At 36.1% G+C, this 16,372-nt stretch overlaps 1 protein-coding gene across 1 annotated transcript in view; it reads right to left on the reverse strand.

The window, feature by feature from the left end:
* LOC118188345 (uncharacterized) overlaps positions 1–16,372 on the reverse strand; it is a 101,698-nt gene that overhangs the window by 61,610 nt on the left and 23,716 nt on the right. Inside the window, exon 3 of the mRNA XM_085821468.1 lies at positions 15,957–16,209. Within this exon, the coding sequence (XP_085677594.1) occupies positions 15,957–16,209 (253 nt within the window). The remainder of the gene's footprint in view (positions 1–15,956; positions 16,210–16,372) is intronic.

Here is a 16,372-nt window from a genome sequence, read left to right on the forward strand (position 1 = left end):
AGTAAAACTTCTAAGGTAAGCGGCCTGCTTCGACTAACTCCTTCCTCTCTCTCGCTTGGCAAAAAGCCACAACTTAAGTACTTGGCGTTCGCCAGACAAATTTTGCATAAATAAGTTAACGCTTTTAATTCTGGCCGGAAGTAGAAAATAAGAAGTGATAGTAAAGATTTAAAATAAAATAAACGTTAGTAAAACTTAAGATCCTTACACACTGAGCGGTTAATAGTGCACACGATAAGACATGCAAATATACATGTCGTGGTGTACTTATTGACCACATGATGCTAAAACGACAATAGTGCACAAACAAAACTTGCGTGTAGACAAAATGCAGACAATTAAATGATGCAGATAAACATTAGTATGGTACACTTAATGATATTAACGATGCATAATAGCACATGGCTGATGATTGATAGCTGAAGATATGTCACCCGTGGTACAAGGTACACACAAAGACGTATAAGCATATGGTTGATGATAGATGGCTGAAGATATGACATCCGTGACACTGATTGTACACACAGTAAAGCATAGATACACATGATGCAATTGGCTGACTAAAGTACATGATGAATTGCTGAAAAAAAGTACATAAAGAATTTTTGAGAACAGAACACTTGACAAGACATGCAAGAACACATGTTGCTGACAAATGCATGCTGCAGACACAGAGAGGGGCTTCATATTAAGTAGTCTGACAAAGGTCTTGCCCTAATGCCGTTTTTGCCTTCAGAATGCGGCAGATTGTATTTGTCGTAGTCTTATTTTTGATAGTGAAGCGGTAGAATGCCTCTTCATTGCTGGATGGATGGAAGGCAGGTGGTGCTGCGACGTAAGTGGGCATTGGTAGATATAATGGTCGGGTGTGCCTTCGTTACCACACACACATACATTTGTAGTTGAGATTCCGTGCCTACAGAAGTAAGTAGGGAAAGGGCCATGTCCGGAGATGTAGTGTGACAATGGCGCAATTCCTATAGTGCGGTCAGTGGACACTTTTGGGAAGAACATATAAGTTCTCCTGCGTGTGTCACTTTGGTCCCACTCTGATTGCCATATGCGGGCAGCTTCATCCTTGAGTAGACGTTTGAAGTAAGAGGAAGGCGATGGAACGTACAGCTCTTGCGCTGCAATGTTGTTAGCTGCCTCCTTCGCAAGCTGGTTTGCTGCCTCGTTACCAAGGATGCCTGCGTGGGCTTTGACCCATTTTATGGAAATCTCGCGGGAGCTGTTGAGCCTTAGCATCTGTTGCAAATTCATAATAATTTGTGACGTGTGCATATGGTTCTGGATGGCGTACAATGTAGATGCGCTATTCGAGAAGATGGTTGCATTATTAATACCGGTGTCTTCTATTATATGCTGAACTGCTGCTGTGAGAGTGAGCGCTTCTGCCTGGAAGACACTGTTGGAGTCAGCTAGGTGGCCCTTCCATTCATGAGTCGTAATGTGATTCTCAAATTGCACAAAAGCGCATCCGACTCCATTTTCGAACTTGGAGCCATCAGTGAAAATATAGGCTTTGTTGTCATTAGCCATGTTTGCTGGAGGCTCTGTAGAAATAGTCACTCGAACTCCCTTGCCTTTAAGGGCTGGGTGTGTTTGAAGGACATCTCCAGGGTGTTCAAAAGTGATCGGACAGAGAGTCCTGCCATTCAAGGTGGCGTCCCGTCGTAAGTGAATTAGCCTAGTGTAGGCGGCTTCTGCCTGTGCCTTGATATGTAGGGGTAGAAGGCCTGCCAAGATCAATGCAGAACTCGTTGCTGTAGTCCGGTATGCTCTACAGATGTTGAGCGCGAAAGGTCGTTGTATGGCAGAAAGTTGACTGATTTTTCTTGCCCCCATAGGGTGGGCCCAGATGGCAGCAGCGTAAAGCGCAACTCTCTCAGCAACCGTTGTATAGAGTATCTTCAAAATATGAGCATTCTGGCCCCAATTATGACCTTGAAATTGCCTGGTCTTTGTGGCTATAGCCGTTGTGCGGCGCCGGATTTCTTGAAGGTGCGGTATCCACGTTAACCCCGGGTCCCAGGTGAGACCGAGGTACTTGAAGCTGCGCACGATCTTGATATTTCTTCCACCTAATTTAATACAGGGGCGTCTGGTGGGGTTAACTCCAGGTCTGGGAATTATGAGGGCTGATGTCTTATCGTAGGACACATTTAGTCTGAGCTTCTGGCAAAGGTCGTTGAAGATTTTGCAGATTTCCGTACCATGCCTTTCCACTTCGTCACGGGTCCGGCCTTGAACAATGAGAACTGCGTCGTCAGCATAAGCCACTATAGTAGTGTGCAGCGGCCAGGTGATGTTTAAAACAGCATTAAATGTTAGGTTCCATAACAATGGCCCAGCACAAGAGCCCTGAGGGCAACATCTAACTTGCGACTTTGTAGTGATACCATTGTTGTTGGAGATTAGCAGGGTCCGGTCGTGGAGATAGTTGTTGAGAACTTTATAGATGTTCGCAGGGCATTTGACATCTCTGAGGGCCTGCTTAATTGCAGGCCGTCAGAGTCAAAGGCACTCTCCAAGTCTATTGAAATAAATGCCGTATGAAGCTTAAAAGATCTATTATTCTGAACACATTCAAGGATGGTGTGCAGTGCATGCGTTGTAGAGTAGCCTGCGCGAAATCCAAACTGACGGTGACTCGGTTGCGATGTAAATGGTGGCTAAGGCGGTTGATCAGAAGCTTCTCATAAATTTTTCCTAAGGATGACAATAGGCAGATTGGCCGGTAAGATCTGGGTTTGGTCGGGTCCTTATTCTTTTTAAGGAACAGGACAACTTGTCCCTTTTTGAAGATTGCGGGGAAGATTTCCGCCTGCAAGAGCTTGTTGAAAACAAGGGTGAAAAAACCGGGTCGAGCTTTGTAAGCCACTTTAATGAGTGCGTAATCAAGGCCGTCTGGTCCGGGGGCCTTTTTGACAGGCAGGTGTTTAAAGATTTGCTTAACTTCTCTGTTGTTAAAAAGGTAGTCATCAGGGGTGTCTGGGACGCTTTCGTCATTGCGCATGTTCCGCTGCTCTGGTGTGTCATCTTCCGGGCAGTCGGCGTGAAACAACCGCAAGTGAACCTCAGGCATTTGAATGACTATTAACGCCAGGCCATCCAGCAAGTGGTGAGTACTTTTTCGAACTTGTTTTCAGAACGGCCTGGTAATTGTCAAATTGTAACGGATGATATACAATTAACTGCCGGCAAAACCCTGTAGGACTAAACCTTACCGGTATGATAAACAGAAAGAACAAATAATTGAAGAACACATTCAGGAAATGTTGAAGAACCAGATAATAACGCCCATAAATAGTGAGTACGCGAGTCCAGTCGTACTATGTAGGAAAAAGAATGATTTCCCTCCCTCAGATAAAAGGGCTTGGAGGTTTGCTATCGATTACAGAAAGCTTAATAGTGTTACTAAGTCCCCAGTTTACCCTTTGCCGGTTATAGAGGAAATTATTAGAAAGATTAAGTCTACGAGATACATGACTACGTTGGACTTAAAGTCTGGCTACTATCAAATAGCTACGAGACCCGAAGACATACATAAAACCGCGTTTATCACAAAATCGGGCACTTATGCATTTTTACGCATGCCCTTTGGCTTGTGTGGGGCCCCGTCAACATTCCAGAGAGCTATGGACATTGTTCTAAAACCTGTCCTAGGAAAATCGACTTTAACCTATCTAGATGATATAATTATAGCGAGTAGTACGTTGGAACAACACATTAAAGACTTGGAAGAGGTTGTTAAATTATAGAAAGAGGCCGGTCTTACAATTAACGCATCAAAATACAAGTTCGCGACTAAAGAACTTAAATATCTGGGTTATAAAATTTCGCAAAAGGGTATAGAAACTCAGGATTCAAAAATAAAAGTCAGCATAAATTTCCCACCTCCCAACACAGCCAAGAAACTTCCTTCTTTCCTTGGGTTATGTTCTTATTATCGGTCGTTCATAAAAGATTTCGCGAACATTGTTGAACCGTTGTTAGCAATTAAAAGAAAGAAAAATAAAGAAAAGTAAGTTTACGTGGACAGCAGAAGCAAATACTGCATTTGAAAGGTTAAAAGAAGCAGTCATCAATGCCCCTGTTTTGAAATTCCCGGAAGAGGACGAAAACATGGAAATTGCAGCAGATGCGTCGGACTATGCCGTAGGTGCGGTTCTCATGCAGAGTGGCCATCCTTTGGCATTTTTAGGTAAAACTTTAAACTCTACGCAAAGGAATTATACAGCTACAGGGAGAGACACATTAGCCGTATTAATGGCTGTACACAAATTTCGAGTTTATTTCGGCAAAGCGACAGTAACAGTCTTTTCGGATCATACGGCTGTTGGTAGACTGTACTCGGGGAAAAAACCTAACGCCCAGGTTAATAAGATGGGCTTTAAAACTTCAAGAGTATAATTTAATAATTAAATATAAACCGGGTAAGGAAAACAATGTTGCTGACGCACTATCTCGTATAAAACTGGACGATGAAGGCAATGAACTCAAATGCGCTGTGTTGACTTCAAAAATATCAGATTCTAGAGAAACAATTATTGCTGAATTGAAAGCTGATCCTGAATTTGGAAGTATCTATGCGTATTTGAAAGATCCCGAAAGCTTTGAACACACAGATATCGATGCAATAAGAAGTAGAGCAGAAAACTATGAAATAATAGATAATTTATTGTTTTCTACGAAAGCAACAAACGAAAATTTTGAATATAGACCAGTCGTCCCAGCCTCGCTTCGATTAAGCATTTTGAAGGAATTACACGACGCGAAAACAGCGGTCATTTAGGGGTCAGAAAGACTTTAAAAAGGGTACGCAAGGCGGTATATTTCCCGCAATTATATAAAATAGTAACTGCGTATGTCAGGTAATGCAATCAATGTCAGTTAATAAATGATATTAATTACAGCCAGGCCAGGTACTTAAATAGCATTCGCGCTACTTTTCCGAATGAAATTTTAGGCATAGATCTTCTTGGTCCATTCCCCCAGAGTGAGTTAAATAAAAATCGTTTTCTTTTAGTAATTGTAGATCATTTTTTAAAATGGACAGAAATTGTTCCACTTAAACGCGCGTCAGCCAAACCAGTCGCAGATTCATTCTTACACAGATACATTTTAAAATACGGTGCACCGATAAAAGTCATTAGCGATAACGGTAAACAATTCGTTAGCTAAATATTTGAAAACATTTGCACTGGACTTGGCATACGCCATATCAAAATGGTTCCGTATAGACCACAGGCAAACATCGCAGAAAGAGTTAATAAAAATATTGTAAAATTAATTCGAAGTTATGTTAGCACACATCACAATCGCTGGGATGGCTACATAAATGAGTTAGCCTATGCTTTAAGAACAGCAAAACATGATACTACGGGAAAAACTCCAGCAGAATTATTTCTAGGACTGAAGTTAATTACGCCACTAGATAAATTATTCTTTGTGCAACAAAGAGAGGAAGAATTCAAACAAAAAGATATACAGAAACTCATTGATCAGGCGGTTAAAAGTTCGGATACGGCAAGAAATAGATAGAAACTGTACTATGATCGAAAACGCCGTGAAGCAGATTTTAAAGTTGGGGATAAAGTGTTAAAGCGGAAATTTTCTTTATCAAGTGCCCCAGACAATTTCACTGAAAAATTGGCTCCAAAATTTGAAGGCCCCTATGTAATACAGGATATTAAGGGAGTCGCATTTTACCTTAAGAACGAGAGAGGGGAAACCTGTAAAGCAAGTCCCGACCAGGTGAAAAAATATTATAATCAAAATGATTTTGAAATCCTTAAAAGTTTCTTGCAGGACTCAAGCGCAAAAGTAGTGGAAGGTCCAGAAGTAACGCCACCCGCTCCACCACCCAAGAAGCAGAGAACAGAAGAGGAACCTAGCCCTTCTACAAGTCATTCTAGGGTCCCGAAAAGAAGGAAGGAAAATGGTCAGACTCCAACATTCAAGAAGTGCAGGAAATCAACGCCGCCGCGTAAAGAATCTTTGGTAAATAGGAAAAGACCAGATACAACTTTCCACAATAGAAATTCTGCGTCGAGGAAACCACTTCCAGGGCCAGATAGTCAGGAGCAAACAAGGCCGCCGTTCACAAGAACTAAAAGACAGAAGGAGGAACGAAAAGATTGCCACCAAGAGAAAAAATTCAAGCAAGATTCCAGACCGGAGGCCGCCAAGACCAGCCGTCCAGGGGCAAAACGGAAAGGACGGGAACCCGAAGACTTCCACCCCAAGAGGCCGGCGTACAGAGGGCGAAAAAGAAAAGTCACCATGGAGGAAACTCGAAAAATCCAAAAGCTGAGATTGACTTGGCTGATCTTTAGAATATGGTAACTGGTAGTTTGGCGACATATTGGAGGCGATAAAGGTTACTACCTGGGACTTTGGTAATAATGTGAGCAGTACTCAGTTCCGATTACGCGTTATTTTGTGTGAGGGAAATGAGAGATCATGGGATATGTCATGTGATATTAATGGACGAATTACGGTTCTTTAATCGGAAAAGGGGGAAATCGGGAAAAAATCTGGAAATTTTGTATTTGGCTTTATTCTGTGTTGTGTGAAACAGTGTTCGTTAATTTTTGGATCCCATGGCCCTAACTAAAGTGAATTCGAAATGGGTATTTAGTGGGATTGAAAGGGGTAGTAATAAGTGTTTCTTAAAGGTTGTGCGAGATAGAAGTAAAGATGTTTTAAGTTATTTATTTTATCTGGTACCTTGCTGTGAACTATAGGTATGATTTTAAAGATCCTGAAACAGAAATAAGAAAAGTTTATCGGACACGTAATCAAGATTCTGAAGAAGATTAGGTAAGTTAGTATTTTTAATTATTTGAGGATATTATTTTTATGCATTGTTCTAAATGTAAGGTGGAAGTAAAGTAATTTGGTATTATTGTGAAAATTGTTATTAGCAATGATTTAGTTTAAAGTAATTAGGATTCTAAGCTCATTTTTATTAATTTACTGTATGTGCTTATTTATATTTTAAGTAGTGTTTTTGAATTTAATTATATTTTAATTAAATGACAGTTATTTTGTGAATTTTATGTTTGTAGGAATTTGGTATACGTTTTAGTTGAAGTAAACGTGCATGGAAATAATTTAAATATTTGACACTAAGTATTTGTAATGCTTGCGGTATGAATTCGTTGGTGACGTTTATAATATAATAGATGATTTAGAGGTAAAAGTTTTTGGATATTTTATTTATTTTATACGTGGAAATGTTCATATTTGGAAAGGGTAAATACTTTTTCGCGATCAGGTAATTTCATATATGTTCTTTTTAACGGGTTTAAAGATTCAGAAAATTGTCATGCATTTTCGTGAAATTTTTCTAATTTATGAGGAAAAAGGAGTGTACATGGATATGGTGAAGAGTGTGCGCAATGCCATTTTTGTGCAATTCTGGGATTTTTTTAAAGTAAAAATAAGTCGACGTGTACATGGTTTAGTGATATTTTAATTAAATGATAGTTATTTTGTGAATTTTATGTTTGTAGGAATTTGGTATATGTTTTAGTTGAAGTAAACGTGCATGGAAATAATTTAAATATTTGACACTAAGTATTTGTAATGCTTGCGGTATGAATTCGTTGGTGACGTTTATAATATAATAGATGATTTAGAGGTAAAAGTTTTTGGATATTTTATTTATTTTATACGTGGAAATGTTCATATTTGGAAACGGTATATACTTTTTCGCGATCAGGTAATTTCATATATGTTCTTTTTACCGGGTTTAAAAATTCAGAAAATTGTCATGTATTTTCGTGAAATTTTTCTAATTTATGAGAAAAAAGCAGTGTACATGGATATAGTGAAGAGTTTCCGCAATGCCATTTTTGTGTAATTCTGGGATGTTTTTTTAAGTAAAAATAAGTCGACGTGTACATGGTTTATGTGTATGTGTTATTTTGAAAAACGCGTAAGGAGTATGGTATTGTGCACTTTTTCCCAATTTTGCAGTGAATATTTGTCATGATTAAGCAGTTTTGTTAGATAAAATTTCTAGCATAAGTGTAATTCGGCTAGTAGATTGTTGGAAGAAGTGTTCAGTAGATAAAAAGAAAAGAAACATGTCTTTACTTCGTGAAGACAAAATGGCGGCGGGAAAAAAAAATAGAGGGTTGCTGTAGGAGAGTTGGTCGCCAAATTTTCGCCAAATTACGATAATGTAAAGATCAACCATTGACTTCTATGAATTCCATAACTTAGGATCAATTCTGCCAGAAGAGGATGTCGGAGTTCCAAGCATCGAAAACTCAAAGATAAGTTAAAATCCTCTATATTTTTTTTTCTTTTGTTCCGAAATGTTATGCGTAAATACGAAGTTCTATGTTTTGAAGGAAGTCAGTTTGTCTCAGTTGAGACTTAGTTTTTTTTTTACTTTATTTAGCTAAGGAAAAAGTATTATTTTCTTTAAGAGTAAAATATAAGAGCAAGCAGTTCGAGTTGGTCGAAATACTAATTCTGTTATGTTAAAGCCAAAATTTGGCCGAAAGTAAAATAACTTCGTATTCCTGTATTAATGAAAAATTTAGTTTCAGTGCCGCCAGCTTGGCGAAGAAAGCGTGAAGTAAAACTTTATTTTTATCTTATTCATTTTATGGTAAATTGTAAAAATCATATGTATTAGAATCTTGTAAATATAGGTACATACTTGAAAGTTATGTAAAAGTAGAATTTAGAAGCATAAAATTTTAGATGCTTAGATGCTAAAAGTAAATACTGGAAAGAAATGAATTCAAATTTAAGTATTAAACAGCAGATAAAATCATGCTTTAGAGCGAAAGCCTGCATGTCTAAAGATTAATGAGGGGGAATTAGAATGAATGTGTTTTAGAGGGTTCTCCACCTACACTTGAATTCTAAGAATATTAAACATAGCTCATCGAGTTTCAGTATGTAGATTAAGGTGTGTCTATTTGGCCGTTGAATTCTAACAAATCATTGTGGTTAGGGGAAGTGTTGTAATACAAAAACACGAAGATTCCCGTTTGACACCACACGTGGTGGAGAACCAGGGTAAAGTTAAATTTATATTTGAATACTTGAATGAATGTGAATTAAGCAGTTAATTAAGGAAAATAAAAGGATCGAAAACGAAAACTTTATCCAGTGTTAAGAAAGTGTAAATCATAATGTATTTAGAAGATACTGATACTTATTCCTTCCAGATGCTGGAAGGAAGAGAAAAGATTGATTGCTGAAGACCAGAAAGGATCCTGTAAGAAGATATGGTAATTTTATGCGTCTACAGAAATTATTATAATTTTTGAGGAAACAGATGGTTTTATGTAAATGGAGCTCTTGAGTTTTAGATCAGAATGTGGAAACTTTTTCAACAGGTCGTTTCTAGGACCTGCTTCCAAGTTTACCAAATTCTGCCAGCGGCAAATGTGGGGTTTATATTTATTTTAATTTACATTTATTTTAAGTTTAAGCTATCTTTTCTGTCAAGCCTTTACTTTCCCCTAGAACTGCCAATGTCAGAGTATGTAAATCGTAGTAGAAGGCGCAGAGTATTCAAATTTTAGCAGAAGTAGTTTGAGTTAAATAGAAGGGAAACGAGATTGTAAGTGTGCTTCTTGAATCACGAGCGTGAAGGTTGCTTGGTAGAAAGTTTAAGAACCGCGCGTTTCAGCTTGTGTGCCTATTTCGACAGTTCGTTGAATCTTTCAAATTCTTAATTAGAAAGTTTGCTGAATCTCAGCTGTATCGTGTGGTGTATTTAATTATGGCAAAGCACACTAACGCTATCTGCCTAAGGGGAGGGATGCCTTCGTGGATTCGAACCTCAGACCGAACTACCAGTGTTCAGCGACTTTACCGCTCGGCCGCTGGTGGGCTCTCAGCTGTATCGTAGAACGCGGTTAAGTTAGTCACGATTATTGAGCCTCGTAGGTAGTGATTTCTCGTAGGTATTTATGCATCCTGTCATTTATTTTTAGTTGTACTTTTCTATTTTTGTTACATCGCCGGGTCGGCGTAGTTTGTGAGCGTCAAATGAACACATCTGTGATTTCTAAAGTGGAATAAAAAGGGAGTTAAACCCTTCTTAAGCGTTTGTGTAATTTCCAGTTCATAGCAGTCACTACTACTGTTGCTGACAAGTTGGGGCATCCCAACATCATAAGCTATTAAAAATAAATATATTTGAAATTAAGATTATAAGAATGAAGGTTCGTATAACCCAAAAGTTGTGCATTTAGTAGTTTTTAGGTGAATGTGAAATGTTAAAGAATGTAAATGCTTCCCTAATGTCTTTGATGTTATGTAAATAATTCTGATTTGTTTAATTGAGTATTAACAAAGATATGAAATTTTATTTGTTATTGATATTTTTATTGTTCTTCGTGTGGTATTTAAAATTTTTATTCAAATATATTCTGTGAATGCTCCCCTTCTAAGAAAAATCATTAATTTGATGCAGCACAATTTTCTAAAAATAAACGTTGCTTCTGTACATCTCTTTCTAATATGAATTCCTCATTTTTGAGTAAATTATGATTTAACTAACCAAAATAACTTTGGTTCTGTTTAACAGATACAGCTTTTCAAATTAAATCCAGAAACTATCAAATATTCTTTATTTATAGTTAAATCAATTTGTAACTGAAGCAAACCGTATGACGTTAAATTAGCCGAGGAGTTCGGTTAGAATGATTATGGCATAGGTGTACTATTGTAAGGAATTGCAAACGAGCATTCTGAAGAAGCCATGCAATGTAATGACTGAATGTATCTGTTTGTTATACTTAAAACTGGGTTTCAGTTACTAGCAAGGACACAAACAGTTTCCTATGAAGATTCCCCGAAAAATGTCCTAAATGTTCTGGACTGCAATTACGTTTCACGTATGAACACTGAGGTATGTGTACTTTGTAAGCAAAACAGTTAGGTATCATTCCAACAACTACTTCTCCGCATTTAATTCTATAGATGACCAGGCAGTAATTTTCATTAGGTATACGAAAAATTAAAATCGCAATATTTAATATAATTTTCTCATAAGAAGCTTAAACCATCAAGCTATGGATCCTGAGAGTCTGGTTTCATACCTTATTAATAGAACAGTCTGGAAGTTGAAACTTGCATCTGCAGATTTCCTGCTTGCACCTACCCTTCGAATACTATTATAACAACACGCTAACTCTTTTCTACAAAAGTTATGTTCCTTGCATTTTGTAATTTCGAAGCAAAGGTCACCTGTTGTTCCTAGTACGCACTCGCAAAATTTGTAATCTCCATGGCTGGTGGAATCACCTCCTTAACATGGTTCTGAAAATAATGCGAAATAGGAGTTATCCAGTAGAAACTCGACTATCTGAGGAAACTGGGGCGGTGATCACATCGTATAATTCAAAACATGGTTAATAGAGACTAAATTTTACACCATATTAGTTTTTCTTTCGACAAGATATTCTGAAATTGGTTATTTGAAATTCTAAAAATACAAATATAACTATTATCATTTCTACGAAATGCTTTCTGCCTAGGTAAAATTTGCTTCCTTCAGTAAACAAATATTTCATAGATAGTTTTACTTCAGGACAAAAATATTCAAGGGGAAAAAACTGGAGTAAACAAACTCTATCGAAACTTATGCAAATTGTGGAATTTCTTACATGCTTTTTTATGAGGCTTCTCTGCACTTCCTGAAAGAATGTTAACTTTTCTTGCGATAGTCCTAGAATTCTATCAAATAGCGCATGATCATGACAGTTTTGAATCAAACAAAATCCACCACCAGAAGCGTCAGAACATTACTTTAAATAATAAAGAGGTTTGGTTATGGCTTTAAATGCAATTAATCGCTGAGCTGTAAAACCGCTAAACACTGGTAGTTCAATCTAAACACAAATTCAGGCGAAAAGGCTGGGGCACTTTTTCCAAAATGAAACGATCCACTTGATATTAAAACATGCTCCACGAAGACAACCACCTCTTTAAGCAGAGAACCCTTCTGTGTTTCGCCATGATCAGAATAAATCGAAACCAAGTTTCAGCGTAACAAATTTCAAGATTTCCATTTCATCGTCATTCTCAGCATATGACGGTTATTTTTATTTTTCTCTATATCTACGCCAAGCATGATTTCACTATAAATCAAAACTTGAAAATTTGGTTTCGTACTTTTTTATATTTACCCATAACATTATCCTTTTATCCTTTCAAACATGTCGATGAATTAATATTCAATTAGAGCTTTCTTATTTACACGTGTAAACCACATCCTTTAGCATGATGCGCAATAGGACAGCCATTATTCATAACTGCACCAAAAGTATAAAAAGCGCCAAACGATTTAATGTCTTGCAGATATTATTATTCATGTATTTTGCTTCATCGAAACGTTATTCACATTTTAGTTTAAATAACTATTTTTATTTAAAATAATATTATATATAATTTTAAAGATAGCAATTAATAAATCATTAATGGACACATGTTGCTATTAAATTGGCGGCGCAAACCAAGAACGAGAGCACCGTAAAGTAATTGTGTTAGGAAAAAACTAATTTTTAAGTGCTGAAACAAGAATTTTGTTGATTAGAAACGTAAAAATTTTACATATTTGAAAATTTTAAGGAAAGTTTAAAAATGACCTTTTTCAAGCTTATGGCTTATTTTCGACAACCCATAAATATTCCAAAAATTAACACAAAACTAGTATTAGTGTAACAGTTTGAACAGTAAACATTTCAACAGTAATCAGTATTAGTGTTTTTAACAAAAACTACTAACACTAAAGCACAAACTGTAAATTCCTCATAGCTTAATAAAATATTTTCGAATATTAATCATCCATACGTAGCACGATTTTACATCGTATTGAATAGAACAGAAAGACAACGTAGCAGATTTTGTCCTTGTAATCAAACTGCTTACTAGAATTTGAGCATTGACATATAGTTTTCATTCGAAACCTATCGTAAGTACATTTAACATCGTTATCCGTACCGCAAAAATTATCTTGTTTGCATTGCATAATTTCAGAGCAATTGTCGCCTCTTGTTCCTCGCAGGCATTCACAAAATTTGAAATCCCCGTGTCCAGTGCAATTCCCGCCATTTCTGCAGTCACTTCCTTGACACGGCTCTGAAAAATTTTCGAAATTGTAGATACAATAATTAGAATATGAAATAAATGTGGAGGTGCTGAGACACTTTTAGAATAATAATATCTGGAATGCAAAATAAATACTAATGATATTGACTCATATTGTTTTAGAAAAACGTAAGAGCCGTTTAATTAATGTTCACAATGTTTAATTAATGTTTACAAAAACCACTGATACTAAGATTACACTTCAATCAGTGATTAATATTCTTGGAGGCATTACTTTACTGCTTCATCAATTTTATTCCAATTTCGTCAATGCGAAAAAAATTAAGCAGCACTTTTCGCTGATGCCACGCACTCTGTAATATATGTCTAACGGGTTTCCGAATATTCCATTGCAAAATAACAATTAGCTTTACTGTTAAAATTCCCATACATTAATTGTGTGATATAAATTATATAGAATCTTTTTTAAAAAAACTCATATTTTGAAACTTTAAAATGATGTCTTCTAGTCTCCGAAGTTTTTCTTGTCATTCTTTAATTATTGTTGGTTTCAAATGATATCTCGATGTTTTTCCAAACATGACAGGAAAATAATAATCAGATATTTCTCTTTTTTGTCTGCGTGCTCATTTATTGCTATTATATACATAGATAGATAAATATGTATATATAATTAGTGTCCTGAATAAGAAAATGAAGTATTTCATGTAACAAACCACTTGTTTATGAGAATAAATTAGATATCAGGAAAAGTTTGACCCCAATATTTCTTCCTAATAGCACGCTAAATTGGTATCTTTAAAATTTCTAGTTCGCATGTTCTTTAAAGCATGATTAAGCTTTTCTTGAAACAGAATTTGAGGAAATTTAAATCGAATATCAAAAGCATTTCCAGCTAAGCATGGCAGATTTTAAAATTCTCAATATTTAATTCCAAACGATGCCATCTCAATTATTTTGATATGATATGAAAATAAATGGAAAACAGAGCGTGATATAATGTTATTGAAACTGTGCTGTATACATTTATATATTTTCTATCTAAATAAATATGTTTTTAACATTTAAGTGACCTTGTATCGTTCCTCAGTACTTTGTCATGATATAATGTCGCGAAACCTACTGAACTAAGTAGTGAATTATCGCTGAGTTCAAGTAGTTACTACAGAGCCCCGAGAAGGGTTAAAATACCCTTTTATTCATTCAAAGAAATAATAAAAGATGGCCCCCTTCGTAGGCTTACAGGAAAGCCTTCACTGGGCTTCGTAATCAGGATAAGAAAATAAGAATCTAAACTAATACCAAACTAAATAGACAGCCGATGCTAGATCTAACATAGTTGTCACTTAAATTACCCTAGCCGGAGATTATCAACAGGCACGTACGATGAGTACGAAGTAGCCAGAAGGCAAACACTTGCCACTAAGCGCTCCTAAGCACTCTCTCTCTCTCGAAGTCGTAGGTCGTAGGTCATCACTTTAGTAAGCGGTGTACGACCAAGTGGTCTTTAACACTCTATATTTGTCCCTTTCGGATTATCCTGAATAAGAAAATAAGAATTCAAAATTTTGGAACTCCAAGGTATTTTACACATTTTACTTTGAGAACAGTAGTGCCATCCAGTGTGATACTGCTGACGTTTTTAGGTTTTATCTGAAAAATGTTATTCGGGAATTGGCTGTATTAATCTTTATTTTCCACGCGATAAACCACTTAGAAAGGATATCTGCAGCAATTTGTAATTTCTCTTTAGCACGATTTGGATTGAGGGAGTTACACATAATAGCGGTATCATCCGCATAGCAGACAAAAATCGTGTTTAGGATATTAGGCATATCATTGATGTATAAATTGAATAAAATAGGAGAAATTAAACATCCTTGCGGTAGTCCTGCGAGGATAAATTTTTTAGCTTAAAGAGAATCTTGACTTTGAAGGATCTGCTGTCCAGATAATTTGCTATGGGGATTATCATTTCTGGAAGAAACGGTTAAATTATGAGTTTGAGAATGAAGCCTGCATGCCAAATCTTGTCAAACACTTTATGAATGTCCAAAAATAGGGCAGCTACAATTTATTGTTTATTGAGATGACACCCGATGTGGTCTGTGATTCTAGCAATCAGCTGCATCGTGGAAATGACTACATTAACTATGGCGTATTTCCAAATAGAAATTAAAACTATTCCTTTCCTGTTTAAATTTTGGACAGCTTGCCGTCAAATCCAGCTGCTTTTCTCTCTCGAACTAAGTTGAACTTCCCTTAAATACTAACTCGTTTACATAAAACGCGATACTAAAAACTCAATCTGGTAAGGAATAGTAAATGGAAGAAAAGAACAGACAGTAAAGCATGTTTAAACTTAAAATAACTGTCAGAAACTTAATATAATTTCTACAACGATTTTCGAATTCAGATAACATTGTGCTATACCATGCTTAATTTCAAAGTTAAGATGCAATGGAACATAACGCATGATATAATAAAACGTGTATCGCAAATCAGTTAAAGTGAAAAACATTAAAAAATATTACTCGGATAAAGCGTTATACAAACTGAAACAAAAAATATGTTCATATGTAGTTAGTTTAATTAAAACATAAGAATATATTTCTTTTTAAATTTCATCGCAGTTTTAAAAAAGATCCCCATATAAGCCTACCGCTTATTTTCACTTAAGTCATCATAACATAAAAATTCGAGAAATCGGAGTCATTTTATAAAATACAGAAATTAACAAATAAATTACTGCTTAAGGCACAAACTAGCAAAGCAGTAATCTTAAATGATTTACTTTTTTTTTTTCTGAACGTTTATCTTTGACATAATCTTGAATAGAATTAGTAAAATATGGAATTTACCTTTGCAGATTTTCTTCTCGTAATCAAATTGCTTACTAGGATTCGAACATCGACAGATAGCTTCCATTCGAGCCATATCGTAGGTACACGTCGAATCTTTATCGTTACCACAAAAATTCCCTTTACTGCACTTCGTAATTACAGAGCAGTGGTCGCCAACTGTTCCTGGTGGGCATTCACAAAATTTGAAATCTCCATGTTCTGTGCAATTGCCACCATTTTTGATTTTTGCAGTCACCTTCTTGACACGGCTCTGAAAACATTGCGAAATCGAAGATATAACGATATACATTATAGATATAAGTACAGATGTTATGGAAACACTTTTAGAATAATAATGCCTAGAATAGTGTTATAAATTGTGGATATATGTAAACACTTTTAGTGAAATTACATGTAAATTGTAGTATCATTTA

The sequence above is a fragment of the Stegodyphus dumicola genome, chromosome 1, assembly GCF_044657685.1.
Source record: "Stegodyphus dumicola isolate Sdum_Otavi_A_Nest chromosome 1, ASM4465768v1".
Classification (NCBI taxonomy): Eukaryota; Metazoa; Arthropoda; class Arachnida; order Araneae; family Eresidae; genus Stegodyphus; species Stegodyphus dumicola.